At 26.8% G+C, this 17,607-nt stretch overlaps 1 protein-coding gene across 7 annotated transcripts in view; it reads left to right on the top strand.

Annotated features, from left to right (window-relative positions):
- Nucleotides 1-17,607, top strand: part of LOC113560630 (tyrosine-protein phosphatase Lar) — a 151,901-nt gene that overhangs the window by 32,821 nt on the left and 101,473 nt on the right. For all 7 annotated transcript variants that reach the window (XM_026966621.1, XM_026966624.1, XM_026966623.1 and 4 more), the window contains exon 3: nt 2,485-2,570. In XM_026966621.1, coding sequence (XP_026822422.1) covers nt 2,492-2,570 — 79 coding nt within the window. In that variant the 5' untranslated portion in view covers nt 2,485-2,491. The remainder of the gene's footprint in view (nt 1-2,484; nt 2,571-17,607) is intronic.

Raw genomic sequence — 17,607 nt, 5'->3', positions numbered from 1 at the left:
AATATTTTGATGGTTAATTATGTATTAAAAGTGTACCACATTATAGTATATTTAAAAGTCAAATATATTTTATAAATTATATTATATTCATGTTATTTTATTTATTTTTAATATTTGTATTTGATAATTTAATGCGAAAAACCTGCTACCTAAATTAATAAATTACTACCTCAAACATCTTCTTGATATTTGTGAAGTACTCTTATTAGGTTAGGTTCATATGGTTTATACTATGGAATTTCTTCGTTGTTTTAGCGAGTATTTATTAAAAAATATCATATACTCAATTTTTTTAGAAAAATTTTAGATCGTAAAAAAAATGTTAACGTTTTTAGTATAGTTTATGAAATGAAATCGTGTGTTTATTACGATGCTCGTACGTATTCATTTATCCCACTAATTTAATGAATTTAAAGATTAAAATAAGCATTCGTATTAGTGAATGAAAGACACTGTCTTGTAAAATATATACTTGTATCTTATGCATTCGTTGACAATTAATATGCCGTCATATAGTCGTGGAACTGAAACTCTAAAAGTCTCGTATAAATTAATTTCTGAATATATTGCACAGTGGTTGATAGAGGGGTGAATACGGGACTGGAATACAAACCCACATCTTTTTTAGTTTACATTTTTTATACCTTCTGTTATTTTTTTTCCAAAATAATGCATCCCTTGTTAAAAAAAAATTGTGATTTTAAATTATAATAATATGCAGTAGGTATTATAGTTTTCTCGAAAACAATAAGCTACAAGATAAATAAAACAAAGATTATTCGTCGGATATCATCGTCTTACCCCAAATCGTATTATAAATATTAACGCCTAGATGTTACATTTTTCATGATACATTTAATTATGTACAAGTATTTTAGTTTACTTGTTTTTTTTTTTTTTTTTATAATTACAGAAGAAAATGTAATTTATTAATAACTATAAATACATAATTTGGTAATTATTGAAGTTATTAAAATTGATTTTTATTGTATTTGATAAAAATTAATTTCTAAAGATTAAAAAATGGCTGAATACTAAAAAAGATTAAATAATAACTATTCATTTAAATAATATTTATAATAAATATGATCGCAAATGTACTCTTATTATAAACTGCACTCTGTACAAGTTGATGTAGTATTTAGTCAGTTAGTTACTTGATTACTTATTGCTCAGAAAATATTAACAAATTAAAATTTTTAGACATTGATACATAAAATGTAGTTGTTCTTAAACTATTCGTTCGAATTTCGTATAAGTTTTCTTAACATTTATTTGCTTAACATAGTAAAAAAGAAAAGTTCTAATTCGAAAAAAATGTATCATATCGCCACGTAGATGTCCTATATGGTAATTCTTGATTGTAATACAAACTCCAAATAATATAAAATATGGTAGAATATTCCAAAAATGAGAAATTTCAATAAATGTGTGTTTAAATAATTTCGTACGGATCTTAATATTCTCTCACGCGGGCTTTGCATATGCCAGTGACAATAATACATATTCGATTATAGTATTAATATTATTGTGCTTACCTTGGACGGCGGGGGGCATCGATGCCGGGGATTCGTCGTCGGCGGTGGCGGCATTCAAGCGATCTTCATCGGCATCGGCGGCGCCGGAGCGTGTTCGTCTCGACAGTTCGTGCAGTTCGAATGCCGTGCGCGTTTATCCATCGTCGCACGCGCGCGGCGAGTCCGGCGATACCTGTGGCGACGGCGGCGGCGGTTTTTGCCAATTGGCTGCGGCGTCGGCGGCGATGATGGGCGAGTACGTGCGGAGGGAAGGGATTGGGCCGCGCGCGCGTTCCAAGCTCGCGGGGCGTGCGCCGCCCCCGTCGTGTTCAGTCAGTGTACACGTATCACCCGCGCCCGTACGACACGACTGCGTCTGTTGTCCGTCCGACGATCAACCGACCGATCCACGTCGTTATTAATACCATATATTAACAGTATCAATTAATTATCACTATTTTTTTTGAATCAACGTTGTCGGGTATAGATAGTGATGCGATTTCATTTACAGCTGCCGTCGAAATCGTGACCCAGTCAAGTTTTACTCCGCCGTTTTATCGTTAAAAACGTTACGCGCAGTACTAAAATAATCATTGCAACTTTATTGTCATATATTTTGTATATATTGTTATTGTTTTTATTTTACGCGCGGGATGTGTGTGTATGCGTTATTATTAGGACTGAACCGAACCTACAGAAATCGGATAATCCGATTTGATAGTATCGGCCATTTTCAACTTAACCTAGCCTAACTTTAACAAAACCCCCCTCCCCATTTGCCACTATACTAGTCTGTCAGTAGCGCGTTATGGATTTAGGTTTAAGTATGACATCTTAATATATAATTGCGTTTCGAATCAAACACGAAATGATTCTTGTCATTTGTATGGTTTGCTCTCCCTGTCAACAATCGTGGGTCCGAATGTGACCATCGGACACAATATGTCTTAACCGTTGTATTTTACAGGCTGACGATGTGTTCGAGCAGCTCTTGGCAAGCACTGGTCACCACAGTGTTGTTGGCCTGTTCAGCAGTCTGCGCGTTCCCTTCCGGTACGTACTTATATTTATGGCTATTTATTATATAAATTTACATCGCTTCCACACCTAATTTCTTGTTACTAGATTATTAGGACGATGATAACAAAAACAATATTAACAGTTTTATCTTTTAAAACAAACAGTGATTATGTGTATTATTATATTAATGGACGTGAGCGTGTGCTTTCGTTGGTACGGTTCTCTTATTTTCATTATCAAGGCGTAGCTTGTTTAATTTTTAATTGTAAAAGGGAAATTGCCGTAATTATTTTTAATTCGCGTCCAATCAGGTGCACTTGTTCACAACAAGTACAGTTGCAGCGGGAGGTGTTAGCATAAAATTTAATTCTCCGAGTCCGTCGCCAGTCGTAATAATTTTCTACTCGCTTCTCAGTCTATGTGGGGATAGCCGCAAAATTCTAAAAACGTCGCCTGTTTCGTTGCTTTCTCCGAGGAGTGTTCTAAAGTTTTCAAAATATCCCCGGGCCCCGGGTAATAACTTTTTAATGAATGACCGCATGTCACCGACCCCCGGAAACAATAAAGACGTAATTAAAACCGGTCGGTTTTGTGACCTCTATACAATTTTTTTTTATCTCTGAATATATACATTTTCAAGAACAATAATTTGAGTCAATCATTCTTTTTTAATATCTAATCACTATATTGTTTGTTTTCCATGTTTACTACCCCGATTGTAGTATATATATATATGGTGAGAAGTTATTAAAATTATTTTTCTCCACTGTTAACACAATAGTTGTACGAATTAAGAATTAATTATTGAATTGAAACATAATTCGTGCTATAATTTTGGTTACGAATTAAGTTAAAAGTAACTATAACTGACATTTAATAAAAATATTTTAACTTGCTAATTATGTTAATTATATTTAAAAAAATTGGAATGCATTTTACTAAAAAAATTCAAACAATATCAGTTCCTATATTTAATTTGATGTAGAAATTAATCAAATTTCAATTCATATTTAAATTACATAATTGAATGTCAACTATTTATGTAAGAGAGTAATTTAAGCTATTACTCGTAAAGGATTTTTTCATTTACATTTTTTCATAGATAATATTCGAATTATATTTTTTAATAAGTATGCAATTCAATATTGCTTTATTGCAATATTGCTCATGTTTGTTATTTTTTAACAATCTATCTGAGTATTGAAATGCTAAAAATCTATAAAAATTTTAATTTTTACTAGAACATTAAATGGCGTTATTTAAATGTCATTTAATATATTTAAAAATATATTAGTCTAATCATTTAAGTGTTATAAACTTTTTTCTAGACCAACTTGTTTATTATTGGCATTGGACTTTAATTTATCGGTTATTATTTATTATGTAGTTGTGTAACAATCTATTTGCCTATATATTCATAATACAATTGTTTCTGTTATACATTTTTATTTTCTGTTGAATGATTGCATTACATTTCGATAATTTGTCATTCAATATCTAATTAGACGACTGTTTGTCTAATTATATGATTATACACCAGACGGTTTTATACAGAGTACAGATCATCAGATTTCAAATTGTAAATGAATATATGTCCCTGCTGTTTAAGCTAGATGTATGTGAGTTATATAATGAACTAGGGTGCTTGACTTAAGTCAGACGAATGAAAGGGATTTTATACACAATCATGAAAATCAAAAGGGTTTAGTCATTTCTATAATTTTAAGATTTTTGTATGATTTTTGTTATACTTACTGAAGTAAGTAATAAAATTAACTTTGGGTAGCTTTATGGTTTATATATATTATACAATTCTATTTTCCTTAGATGTAGTATACGTTGAATATTTTTTGTTTGTGTTCAGTTTATTTTTTACTGCCATCGACAAAAGACAATTCTAAAGCTAGACTATTTATTTTTATTGTAAATATATATAGTTTCTATCATGCAATAACTAATAGGAACGATTGTAGTTAAAAAAAAAAAAAAAAATTGACCGTTTTCAAAATGTTTTACTTATTATCGAGTTCTTAAATTAATTTAATTTTTGATTCTAAATCAAATAAGCTCAAGTTTGCCTTGTTATAAGCCCTGCTTATGAAATGAAAAATATGTATTATTATTATTATTAGTTTGTCAAAATACTCAACATACAAACAAAAAATATAAAATGTTTCAATAAGGAACAATCTACATTCATTGAAATTGATTTATTAATATCGATTTATTTTGTTACAAATCTAAAATGTGATGAATAAGAAATTGAATATAATTTTAGATTATAGATTCATTTCATTATTTTCAATAGATTTTTTAAAAGTCGTTTTCAGTAAATTTGGAATAATAAAAATATGAAATAAATAATAATATTTGGCAAAAGTAATTTAAATTACTCCTAATGCAAATATTTAAGTAAGTTCTTATTCCAAATTTATTTTATGATATTTTAGAATTTTTATTGTTTATATAAATTTAAAAATTTAATTTAACTTCATTGTATTTGATTTTATCTTTATTTTAAGTTATTAGACATGTTATTGGTAACTGAAAGTTAACGCTTAATAAATTAGGTATAAGGTACAATATGTATCTTTAATTTTTTTAGATACGTTAATTTTATATTTATTTAAATTATTAACTTAAATATTATTTTTAAAATATAGGTTATATTTTTATCATGTTAATTATAATTAACTGTTTAGGTTAAGAATGTTTGTTTCTTGGTTTGTTGTTACCATTTCTTGATTTTTGTGAGTCCGCAGTCTTGTAAAATTGGGGTGGAAATGTATACAAATAAAACTACCAGAAGAAAATTAAATTAAAATACATCGTTGAAATTAAGCAATCAAGTTTGCGAATCTAGTTTTTTCTTTCGTCTACCTTTCATTCACAATATCGTAATTATTTAGTCGTACATTAAATTTACATTAAAGAAATTTAAAGATTTATATCTAAATTAAAAACTAAAAAACATTTTCAATAGTTTAAATTTTCTTTATTATGATTGGGCTTTTATTTGCCCATAGTGTATCTCTTGGTAATACATCTTTACTATTATTTATATTATTTATGTGGATTAGTTATTCTTGAAATGATTATTATGCTTAATGTTTGCAATATTTGTGTAATAGGTACTTTATTTTAATTATTATCATGTTTGCAAATTCATAAATAATGAGTATGCTCGTACCATTAATTTTTATTTTAAGTCTGATAATGTTTTTATATATTTATTTTCAAGGAACTATTGTTAAATTTTAAGGTAATATAACAATTTATGTTAGAAACTTTTATGATTATTGTATAATACATACAATACTACAGAAATTTTGATTACAGCTTTTGCTAAAATTAATTAATATAATTTAAACAAATTTAGTTACAAATGTATTTATACAATCTACTTAACAGCTTAAAGAAGTATGCTTATAAGTTTTTTTTTAAATCTAGCGAACCATTTATTTCAAATGTTGTACTTAACGTTATTTCGATAATTATGTCTTCATATTTTTATATTTATATTGTTTATTCATTTTTATATATTAATTAAATTTTTTCCAATGTTGCATATTTAAATATTTATTAGTATTATTTTTTTAAATAGAAACATACATTGATCGGTATTGGATTTCTGGCACGTATTCATTTGATAGAGATTTATTTTGAAGGGAAATGTGTTGGGTAGATTACAAGATTCGAGATAAGTGTCTTGTTTTACTAAAACTTTGGTTAAGTTATGAATTCTAAAATTATTTTAAGATAAGTCCAATGTCTTAGTTTATGACCACATAAATAAATAATAATTTTTAATGTCCTACGTATCAGTGATAATACTATTTTGAGATTGACAGTAAATTTTAATTTATAATATCATTAATTGTAAGTTGAAGAGGAATCAGTTTTCTATTGAGACAGTATTTTTACTTATAGAACAGTATCGTAAAAAGTATTGTGGTTTATTTTCATTGCAGAAGTAAGTAAAAATATTATGGTGTCCAATTAGTTGCTGTAACCGTGTGTTTGTGTTTGTTAAATCATTTGTAATCGTACATATTAGATTTACTACAATTATTTGTATGTATCAGCATTAATCTGGAATTAATATAATAACAATTCCGTTCTTTAATTTTGTTTTATGTGTAATAAAAAATTTCGATTTCAACAGTAATAAAAATAATCATCATGCGCTAAATTTATTTTTATACATTTTTAGTATTAAATAGTATACTTAGATTTTGAATGAGCTTTTGGACTCGCTGCTCCCTTTAAATAGTGGCCAGGTTGCTAAGCAAAGAGTTATTATTGCGAAGTAACGGAGCGTTGTAGTTTATAATTTAAAATAATCTCTGACTTTTACTCAATATTTGCTTCTACATCTCACTATGACCATTTACTTTTCCCGTCTTAATAAAACCGTTGGATTAGGCTGACAGGTTTACCCCTATTTTCTTCACCCATTAGGTAATAGTTCATCTAACGTATAAGTGTATAAGGTACATAATATGTGCATGTGTATCTATAATTTTTTTAACTTATATTTTAGAAGAAGTTAAATTAAATAAATGAAACTTTTTATAACCTGTCTTCAAAATATAATAGCAACACTTATAATCGTGAAGAGTTTTTAATAAATAATAGAATATTTATGAAATTTATTTTAATGAAATTTCATGTTTATTAATATCTAGTAAAATACGATTGGTTTTTAACAGTTTTTAAAAATAAACTACACAGTATTTATAATAAAATTTTATAAGAACTTCGATGAGAAATTTTAGAACTTATTGTTTTCATGAATTGTTAAAATTGTATCAAACTTATGAACATAAGGTTTAAAATATAAATTACATTTAAGTATAATGCCAATCCTATAAAGCAGATTATAGTTAAAAAAACGAAACACTGCTATTATTTCGAATAAGAGCTAATAAAAGTCAATTTTTTTTTTCACATCCGGACAAATAAAATATTTCGGATTGTTAAAGAGTTTTTAATTTAAAGTCAACTGAAAAAAATGAGAACAGGGGAAAAACAGATTCAATTGTATAGTTCATCTGGAGGGAAAATCCTTTTGGTAACAAATAGTAGGTACTATCAATAAAGTTAAGTTTTTATAACTCTAGAAAAGATTTAAGTTACTTGAGCTACAAAATAGTCTCTTCATCACGGTTTGCTATGTCCCGCGAGTTACATTATTGTGAGCTGATTTTTAATTTAACGAAGGAATTATAATAGAATCTTAATATTAATTTATATTGTATAATATAATCAATTGGAATCATAATTAGTTAAATCTACTATATGCTAATATCATTGAATAAACTAAATCGTCATTTTTCTGTATACTTGAGTGAAATTACAATATTATTAATTCGAATACCATCATCTTTCATAAAATAAAGACCTATTTTTGTTTGTATTTAAATCGCCTAAAGTATAAGTTAAAGTTGTTTTATAATATATTCTTATAAATATTATAATATTATTATTACTTAAATTACTAATCACAAAAATGTATAATTTAATTAAAAAATTATTTTTACTGTCTCTGATTTATTTTTAATTCGAATTAATGTATTATATATTTAAATTTTAAACGGAAAACAGCTAAAATATTGTAAGATAAATGTCAACAAAATATAGAGATTATAATACTTAATATTAACTAAGCAGGTGAGATTATGAAAATATAAATGTTACTATTTATAATAAGATGTATTAAAAGTTTTTTAATACATTTTGTGAATTGTATCATTACCCACTTGTGTGAATAATTTATATAACAGTTTAATAAAAATTTACATGTGATTATCACTAGTAATTACCATTATATTGAAAATATTATTATAATTTTAATTTAATTTCTGTAATTTAAAATGTGATTTTTGCGATGACTTTCAGACAAAACAGTTATAAAAATAAAATGAAATAAAACAATACGATACGCTGCAGTGTATATTATTATATACTGTTGCTGTTTGGTCATTTTTATGGTTCTATTTATTTATTTTTTAGATTGGCATTCAGGAGACTATTGTTACTGACATGATCTTTTAACGTACGAGGGATTGCCAATTTTGCCTTAAAACCCTCTAATTTCACATTCGAGACTCTGCGGGACTGGAAGGGGTGAAAAAAAGGAGCTTATCAATTTCTTCGGAAGGGGAAGGAAAATAATTTATGGACCGTCCGAGATATACAATAAACGGACTGGACCGGAGAAAAAACAACGGGAAATTTTTGGCTTTTCACCAACACACCGTAATGTGGTGGACACGGAGTGTAGGGATAGCCTAGGGTAAACGTCCCTTTTATTATATGCTCTGTGGTGGTGGTTGAATTTTTTTGCCCACTCTTTCCCCCGGGCTCTTAACGTACATAATTCATGTTCCGGTATCGCCTCGACCAAACGCACCGCCGAATCGGCGTTTTCCTCTGGAATACTTCCGCGTGCCTTTTATACGAGGATAACGAAATCCCATAATCCCTGCCTGCTATTACAAATGCCGTATAAATAGCAATATTTATTTTGAAAACAAGTTATTTTAGAATGACAAGTCTAGCTGTTGGCTACCACTATGATGATTATGAAGTATTTTTTATTTGCAAATGTTTGATTTTTCCATTTGGTCTATAAAAGTTCATAATAATATTTAAGTAGTAATGTTCTGTTATATTTTATAAAAAAGATAATTTTTTTAATTTATTGCTTATTTAAAAATTGTAAACCATATAAAAAAATTATTCGTTTTTACATTTTTATAATTGTATATAGCCATATAGGTAATATCTATAATTTGAGTTCCAATATTCTTAAGAATCCATTGTTTGTAGTTTTAGGATTATTGCATTTATTTTTTGTTTCTTTCGTGTTCTTAGGGCCAATAGATCATTGGTCTGCGTCAGTGAATTCAATCTGAATATATCTCGTGTATTTTTGATAGATTGGTTGTCGACGGTCGTTCATGATTTTTTTGCATGGTTTTCACACCAAAAATATTTGACCTGCATTTTTATGTGTACATACAGATATATTTTTTTCGTTGTGAAAACAAAATATTTTGTCCGGAACGTAGGAAATTGAAAAGATAATAAATAAATGGAGCGAGAAGAAAAAAAAACCATAAAAAAAAAAAAAAAGATTATGGACAAACAATATATCGCGTATGTGTAACACGTGTTATATTATAGGTATAGGAGAAACCTTAACCTCTCTGTTCGATACTAGGGTGCCAGATTAATTTCCGACTTGGTTTCTAGTTCCGGTGTTGATAAAAATAAAAACTCTTTAACCAATTTTGAGTTAGAATAGTATTTGAAACCTTTTGTATGTCAGTCGTGTGCGACTTGTACCTTTAGACGTGTGCGGAAATACTCTTATAAGTGGAGGTTTTTTATTATTTACCCATATTGTTTTCAGTTTTTAAAAAGAAAAAAATATATCCTTATTCACTTTACGAGTGTTGGTGAAGCTGAGAAACGGTCCTTGTGATTCAAAAAGCCACTACACGTAATAACAGACTCTCGTCCTGTGCGGGACTTATCGTGAAATTCCCACCGGATGTGAAGTTTAGTATATACGAGAAGTTCTGAACTCTCCCTACGCTTGTATAAGTTATTCGCTCGATATTATATCCGAGTCTCGTTATCATTAGCATTTAATTACAAACGTACACATAACACATGGAGGGAAAAATTATATTAATACCTATAACTCTCGAATGGTTTTACTATAGAATTTAAACATATCTAATACGATATACTGATTATTATTTTTATGTGAAATATTTCTATTTTCGATTAATCTATTTTTTTAAATTTTTTTTTATATTATTTTTACGACTAGTTGAGTAAAATTCAAAGAGAAAAATGGAAATTCACTTATTTATGCAAACCAGTGAGGTGAAGTAGTATTTTGCGAAATCTACAGTAGTAGCGGCGGAGGTGTATCCCTAATCGCGTGCCATCCTCTCCCCTTCTGCTATTTACCGTTTCGGACACCACGTCCGCTAATGGTACCTGTTAATATTTGATGGGTTTAAATTCGCAAATACCCCTCGCTAATACGCCTCTATTCTCTCTCAGTGTTCAAGTATGAAGTATTAGAAAACGGTCGTTCAAAATGTATAACGTCTGTTAACTGTTACATGTGTTTCAAGTAATTTGACGAATGCGAAAAATATATTTATTAAGAGCATGTTCCATCCGCGCGTAACAGATTTTTTTCGATATTGATTCGGTTTGACGTTGTATCCCATAGTCGGAAAATTGAGGTCAAATTAATGCATATGAAATGAGGTCTGAAATTATAGATACTATACCTATATGGCTATATGTGAGTTGTAATTTCGCCCTATATTAAATCCCGTTTGGGGATGCTCAACTGACTATGCTGAAAGTATTCTATAATAATAAATTCATAATGATTTTATGAAAATTATGCTTTCGAAAACTTAACAGTAATTTAAAAGTATTCAATTCTAAATAATAATGCATAAATACTATTTTAGATAATTTTAATTACAAATATTATAATTTCAATTTTTACTTGATGTTATGATTTACATTGTTTTTTATTTAAGCATTTGGTATATACATATTATTATAATTTATATTAGATTAATGTGACTAAATGTCGTAAAAGTGATTTTTTCAGCATAATGGTTTATCAGTTATATTTATTGTTTATTACATTTTTAATAAATGGCATTAGCAACTTGCTCATTTTATAATCATATTTTCTTAATTTCAAAAATATAATTTCTAGATTATTGATATATGCGTGTTTTAGAAAGGAGAAAATGGTTGACTATTATATCAACTATACCACCTATTTTTAGATTTAACTTATTTTTTATTTGTTTTTCATTTTTGGGTGTTAGTAAGGCCACAAGGGTATCCATCCTCTACATAAGTCCATCATTAGGTACAGGTCTGAAGCACGTTTATCCCTTTCTTCTACTATACCACTCTGCATACGATTTATTAACAACCTTGGCTGGTTGTCCGCTGTAAATTTAGACTCCTAATGACCGTACCTTTAAAGCTGGAATTATATACAGGATATACCAATGAATGTGATGTGGGTTCAACCGCTGAACCCTTTAAATCCGGAAGTTTATAATGTGTCTACAGAGTGATCACATTAATGTTGGTATTTAAAAATGTAGTTTTAAAATTGAAAATATAACCTAATCTTGCATTCTAAGAAAAATAATTATAAGTTTAAAAAATAGATAACTATTGTATTTCAATGTAAACGAATTGAGTATAATAAACGATTGTATGGTATCATTTATAAATCTTAATTAATAGTAACGTTTCATCTAAATAAAATAAATATTTTTGAATCAATTTTATCAATTGAACAAATATTTTAATAAAATTAATTATTAATTATAATTATTTCTGCTTAATATTTAATATATTTAGATATAAGTACAAGTATTAAATTTTTAAAAATTTAATGATTCGTTATTTTTAATTATTTTTTTTAAGTAAAGCATTTTTAGGAATTATTAAATTATATTTGATCTATACTTCAACCATTTGCTTTAATGTATTTATTATAGTTCAAAGTGAATACCTCTTCAAACATTATCTTTGAATGCACTTTATATTATCTTAGTTTCCTATCATCTTTCCTTCGTTCTGATTCATCTTTATTCTCTTATGTTTATTAGAAATATATCATTTTTAATACCTTATTTTTTTGTCTGTTTTCTTAGTTTTATCATTTATTATTATTATTACTATAGTAGTTTCAATAATATTGATTAAATTCATTAGTTATATGTATAGAAATTAGCATTTATTTTTTATATAAAATAGCTTAGAGAAATACCTCAAAATTATTAAAATTATACTACCTGTATTTTAGTTTTAATTCGTCGTATTTAAGTGTATAAAATTCAAAATTTGATGATAATTATCAATAATTATAATAATTTTAGTATTCTGTGTTAATATATATGTCATTAGGATGAACAATTAATTGCACTATGATGTTAGTTACTCAATCAATAATAGATGTTGTAAAAATATTAAAAATTAATAATTTTAATATTTTGTTTCTCTAATATTATATATCGTTTAAGTTACGATATTAGTTAATAAATATAAAAAAATAAAAATATAAAATATATATATATATTAAATATATATTTAATATTAGTTAATGAATATCTAAATCATTTTTTGTTTGTGAAATAGCGATGAACCATTTAATATGATCCATTCAATGATTTCTAGAATTATATTTCGATTATTTGTCTATTCATTCTGTAAATTAATTTTATACGTTATTAAAAATAACTTTAATTTATTTATTAAATTAATTATTTTAACAATATTAACTTCTATTGTATAATAGAAAAATTATTTAAATTCGGATATTAAATTTTATTTAATATCAACTTGAGAGTTGTTTTTTTGCTCATTTAGGTTTATATATCGTTGTATACTTTATATAGTATTTTATGTACTTTTTTCTTTCTTATTTAATATTGTGGTAATTTAAATTAGTACAGTGTTTTTAATTTTTTTTTTTTTAATGAGTATGTCATCTAAATAATCAATCAATATTTACTTATTTTTACTTTTTTATTTGAAAACAAATTATTTATTTTTTTATTTTTGCAACGTATTCTGCATTTGATTACAAATTGTTGTGTTTGAAATTCAATCATAATTATAATTATATTTGATGACTACGTAAGTTAATCGTTTTAACAGTAAAGTCGATGATACACTGATTTTACTTTGTGCACACAGTACTTCGAATTCATTTAGTATATAGTAATATTGTTCAATATAAATGGAAAAATGTTTGCCTTAGGGTACCTAATTAAATAAAATGAAATTTTATCAGTTGGACAAGTATATTCTGAATAGATTTTTATTAAGTTTCAAATGAAAAGCATTTTGCAATTATATAATGAAACATATTTTATCAAATTTAATTCTTAATCATTATGAATAACGTATTTTTTTTTTGCATGAAATTCATTCATTATTTTTTAAACTTTTTTTTTAGTTTCACATTTTTAAATTATTGAACTATTATATTATATTATAGATTTAGAAATAGATAGTATGTGCTATTGCACCAAGTATGCGTTGACATTTATTGCAAACAATCGTCCATTTTTTAGATTTATTATATCTATAATAAATACAATTCATTAGATTTGTAGTTTATTTTATAAACATATATTAAATAACAGAACTTTACCATCTAAAAGAGGATTTTTGTCTTATCACTTCTTCGAACTGTAATTTTATATGTTGCAGCTGTTGTTTTCTTAATTTTAAGCTCTTGATTTTAATTATAAAAACAAAACGAGTGTAGAGCTAAATATATTCTTGGATTATTATTAAATATTTTTATACAATTATTGGTCTTTTGAGTATTGAAATAATTTAAATCATTTCCTCATTTTTGATAAAAACAAAATCTTGAGATTGTTTTTTTTTATCTCTTCAAATACGATAATGTCAAAAAACCTTCTGTTCAAACCATAAATTAGCTCACTGCTAGCTATTAGCGTCAGTCCGTCTTCATGCTAATGATTTTATCATTGGGAGTTTCATCCCTCTTTGCTGTGTTGATGGACAAGCCCAACAAAACATTAGCCCAGTTTTGAAGAAGGCTGACTTATTTTTTTCTTCTTAAAAATTCAAGTACTTTTTTCCACTACTACACTATGAAACATAAAACTTTTTTTTGTCCCATGGACTAATTACTTAGGCGTAAAACTTTACTACTCTTCACACATACATCATGGCAGCATATATCTTATAAAATCTTAAAAATTATTTATTTTAAGCATCAACGTCGGAGAAAATCTGTCAACTTCAGCTTCCATTTATATGACCACCACACAATGATTTTATCTGCTCTAAAGTCCAATAAAAGTTTTTGTGTGGAGAGTAAAGTCATTTTTCTGTCGAGTGCCCGAAGGTTTTGTATAGGAATATCTCTTTACCCTCTCGTGATGTGGTGGGTACCTTTATTCGGTTGCCTTTAGGCTGTCGCCTAGTCATTTTATGTTTACAAAAACAGTTTTTTTTCGTCCATCCTTCCGCCTTAAAAGGTTTTCGAATAATCGCCACCCCTGTATTTGACTTCAATTATCGGCCAGGTCAAGTGACGTGGGTGTGTGTAAAATATATATGTGTGTAGGTAGAGTATAACAAAAAAATTAATACGATAATAATAATAATAATGATAAAAAATTGACTGCACTAAGTTTAAAATAACAGTAACAACAGTCGATGGTATTTTTTTTATTTTGCTATCTATGTAAACTCATTGCACGACGATATGTGACGTATCGATTCGTGTTTGGCCCATGGGTATTTACGTCAACTAATATTATATGAATTTTCATGGACGTAAAAGCTTTATATTATTGACACGAGTTGTCTGTCTATCTTGTTTGGGAATGTTGATCTTTTTTTTTTGTTGATGATGAAAAATAATAACGCTTTGCATTGTATACATATTAATATGGGTGTTTTTGTTATTACTAATATGTCAATTTAAAATGATTCATAATTTTTAAATATTTTTGGGCTAAAAACATTGAATTTTTATATTAAATTGAATGCATATATTGTTAACATTTTTTTTTCATATAGTAAATTTATTGAAAATCAATTAAAATAGATAGATTAGTTTTTATATTTTCTTTAGATCAAATACAATTATTAAATGTTATAAGACTGTTTTTAATAAATTGGTATATAATCTTAATTAATGTTCTTAAATTACTAAACAAAACAATTAATTATAAACAAAAATTGGAATATTACTTTTTTTTAAAGTTTAACGTTGCGATATAAATAATATAGTTCAATAGTTGTAAATGTTTTGTTGGTACAATTAATGTAAATATATACAACAGCTTAGCGATTGAATGGGTTAAAATACATTTTTTACTTATGTTTGCAATCTAAATTTGCATTGATTTAAAAGTATCATAATACAGGTAGGTACTGCTTATTTATTAATCAAACAGATATTTAATTTAATGAAATAACAACAAATTTTTAGTTAACATCACTATATTTATTTTTTACCAAATTTTTGTAACTTCTATAATTTTCTTATTTATACTCTTAATAAACTCGTGGTACCTATTATAATGTATACGCGCCCAGGCTGATATATTTATTTATGTTTACTATAATTTTTAATAAATTAATAGTACTTATCTCTTGTTAATTTACATTAGGAATATACACACTATAGCTTTTTATGAACAATTTAATGAGCCAATTACCAATATATTTAAATTATATTCGTGACAACAATATAATGTACGTTTAAAACTAAACTAGTGTGTTTGCGGGTATAGAAACATATATAAACTTGGGTATATATGGAATATGTATTATGTACTTGTTAGTCGTAATGGACGAGTAAAATCGCATAATAAGCTCAGAGTCAACAAACAACCGCGGTTATTTAACCTGGCGTTTCTAACCGTAATTAACGTGGACTGGGTGGTTAATGTTGGGGTGGGGATAACGATGTATATATATATGTGCAGTGTATCCGGAAGTAGTGTGGTTGTGGGTGAGAGGGTAGTTAGACAAAAGATGGACGAGCCCCGTGGGAGGTTTTATAATGTACATTACCTACATGTCCGACCTTACACGTCACCCATGTGCGCGAGGAAAGGATAGCCGTTGTCGGTTTAGGAGGTATAAGTTTCCTTTTTTTCTCTTAGTATACCTTATATTTTATATTTTTTTTATTTGTAACTAAAAATTATTGTTTTGACAAAGAATTATAAATATACCTGTGTTCAACGAATTCGCAATTATCCGATAAGGAAACTTCGGTACTCTTATTATATACCATATATTATTATATGTTAGTGTATTGGGCTGTCGGATAAAAACATTTGCCGTTTTCCACATTGTAACTAGTTAACCTTCTCATAATCTCTTACTATTGTTATCTATATTTACATTCTTGGATTTTCAAGAGATGGTTACAACGACTAATAATAATTTCCGGTTCCTTAGAACAACCGGAAATATGTGTGCTCTGAGGATAATAGCAAGTATTTTTTTTTATGTTAAGGTTTTTTTTTTTTATTTGTTGGATAATTGCTTATGTCCTTTAAGTTCAACGATGCGTTTTACGTTTCAAAAACCACTGAACTTAAATAGATTTTTACATATAGGAAATTATATTAACTTTGTGAAAAACTCTTCTTTCATGTTTAAGCGTAATTTATGTATAAAATAAGGTTAAATATTGAGAATAGTGAAAAATCGTTTGTAATGTATATTATTCAATTTTAGTATGCAACAAGTGAACATCATACAAATTATTATAATACGTGTTTCATAATGTTCAAAATACAATTGTTTTATAAATTGATATATTTGTTTTTTGGGTTCAATCTAATCGATGACAATTTGTTAACAAATAACTTTTGATTATAATACTAATCTTGTTTCATGAAACAGTGGCCTTGACAAAATAATAATAAAAAATGAGTATTGAATTTTGATTTTAAATTTAAAAAGATATATTAAACGTGAAATAATAAGGTAAATACAAAAGTACAATAATATGATACAATAACATCTCTACGCGATTGCTATATTATATTAGTCATCTATATAAGTGTTTATGTATTATATAGTTTTAAATGCTTTTAACATTATACAATTAAAAAATAATAATAACTTACTATTTTTTATTCTAGTTTTAATTTTAGAATCAAAACATAATATTTTTCAAGATTCTATTTATTCAATATTTAACAATATCTCTACACCAATATTTTGAAAAAAATATTGCACTATTACGAATTTTTCAATTTATACATAAATATATTATTTAAAATTTAATTATCTATGTTATAACATAAGTCTTGACTCTTGATTATGATGCAAATATATATTATATGATGATAATTTTTTACAATTGAGAGCGGTTCAAAAATAAATCAATAAAAAAACAACCACTATACGTCACGGAATCCCTTGGTACTATGCGTTTTATTATGTAGGCTGTTGCGATTGTTTGACCATCGCGTTTATAAAA

The sequence above is a fragment of the Rhopalosiphum maidis genome, chromosome 4, assembly GCF_003676215.2.
Source record: "Rhopalosiphum maidis isolate BTI-1 chromosome 4, ASM367621v3, whole genome shotgun sequence".
In the NCBI taxonomy this organism is placed as follows: Eukaryota; Metazoa; Arthropoda; class Insecta; order Hemiptera; family Aphididae; genus Rhopalosiphum; species Rhopalosiphum maidis.
This window is presented reverse-complemented; position numbering and strand designations above follow the sequence as displayed.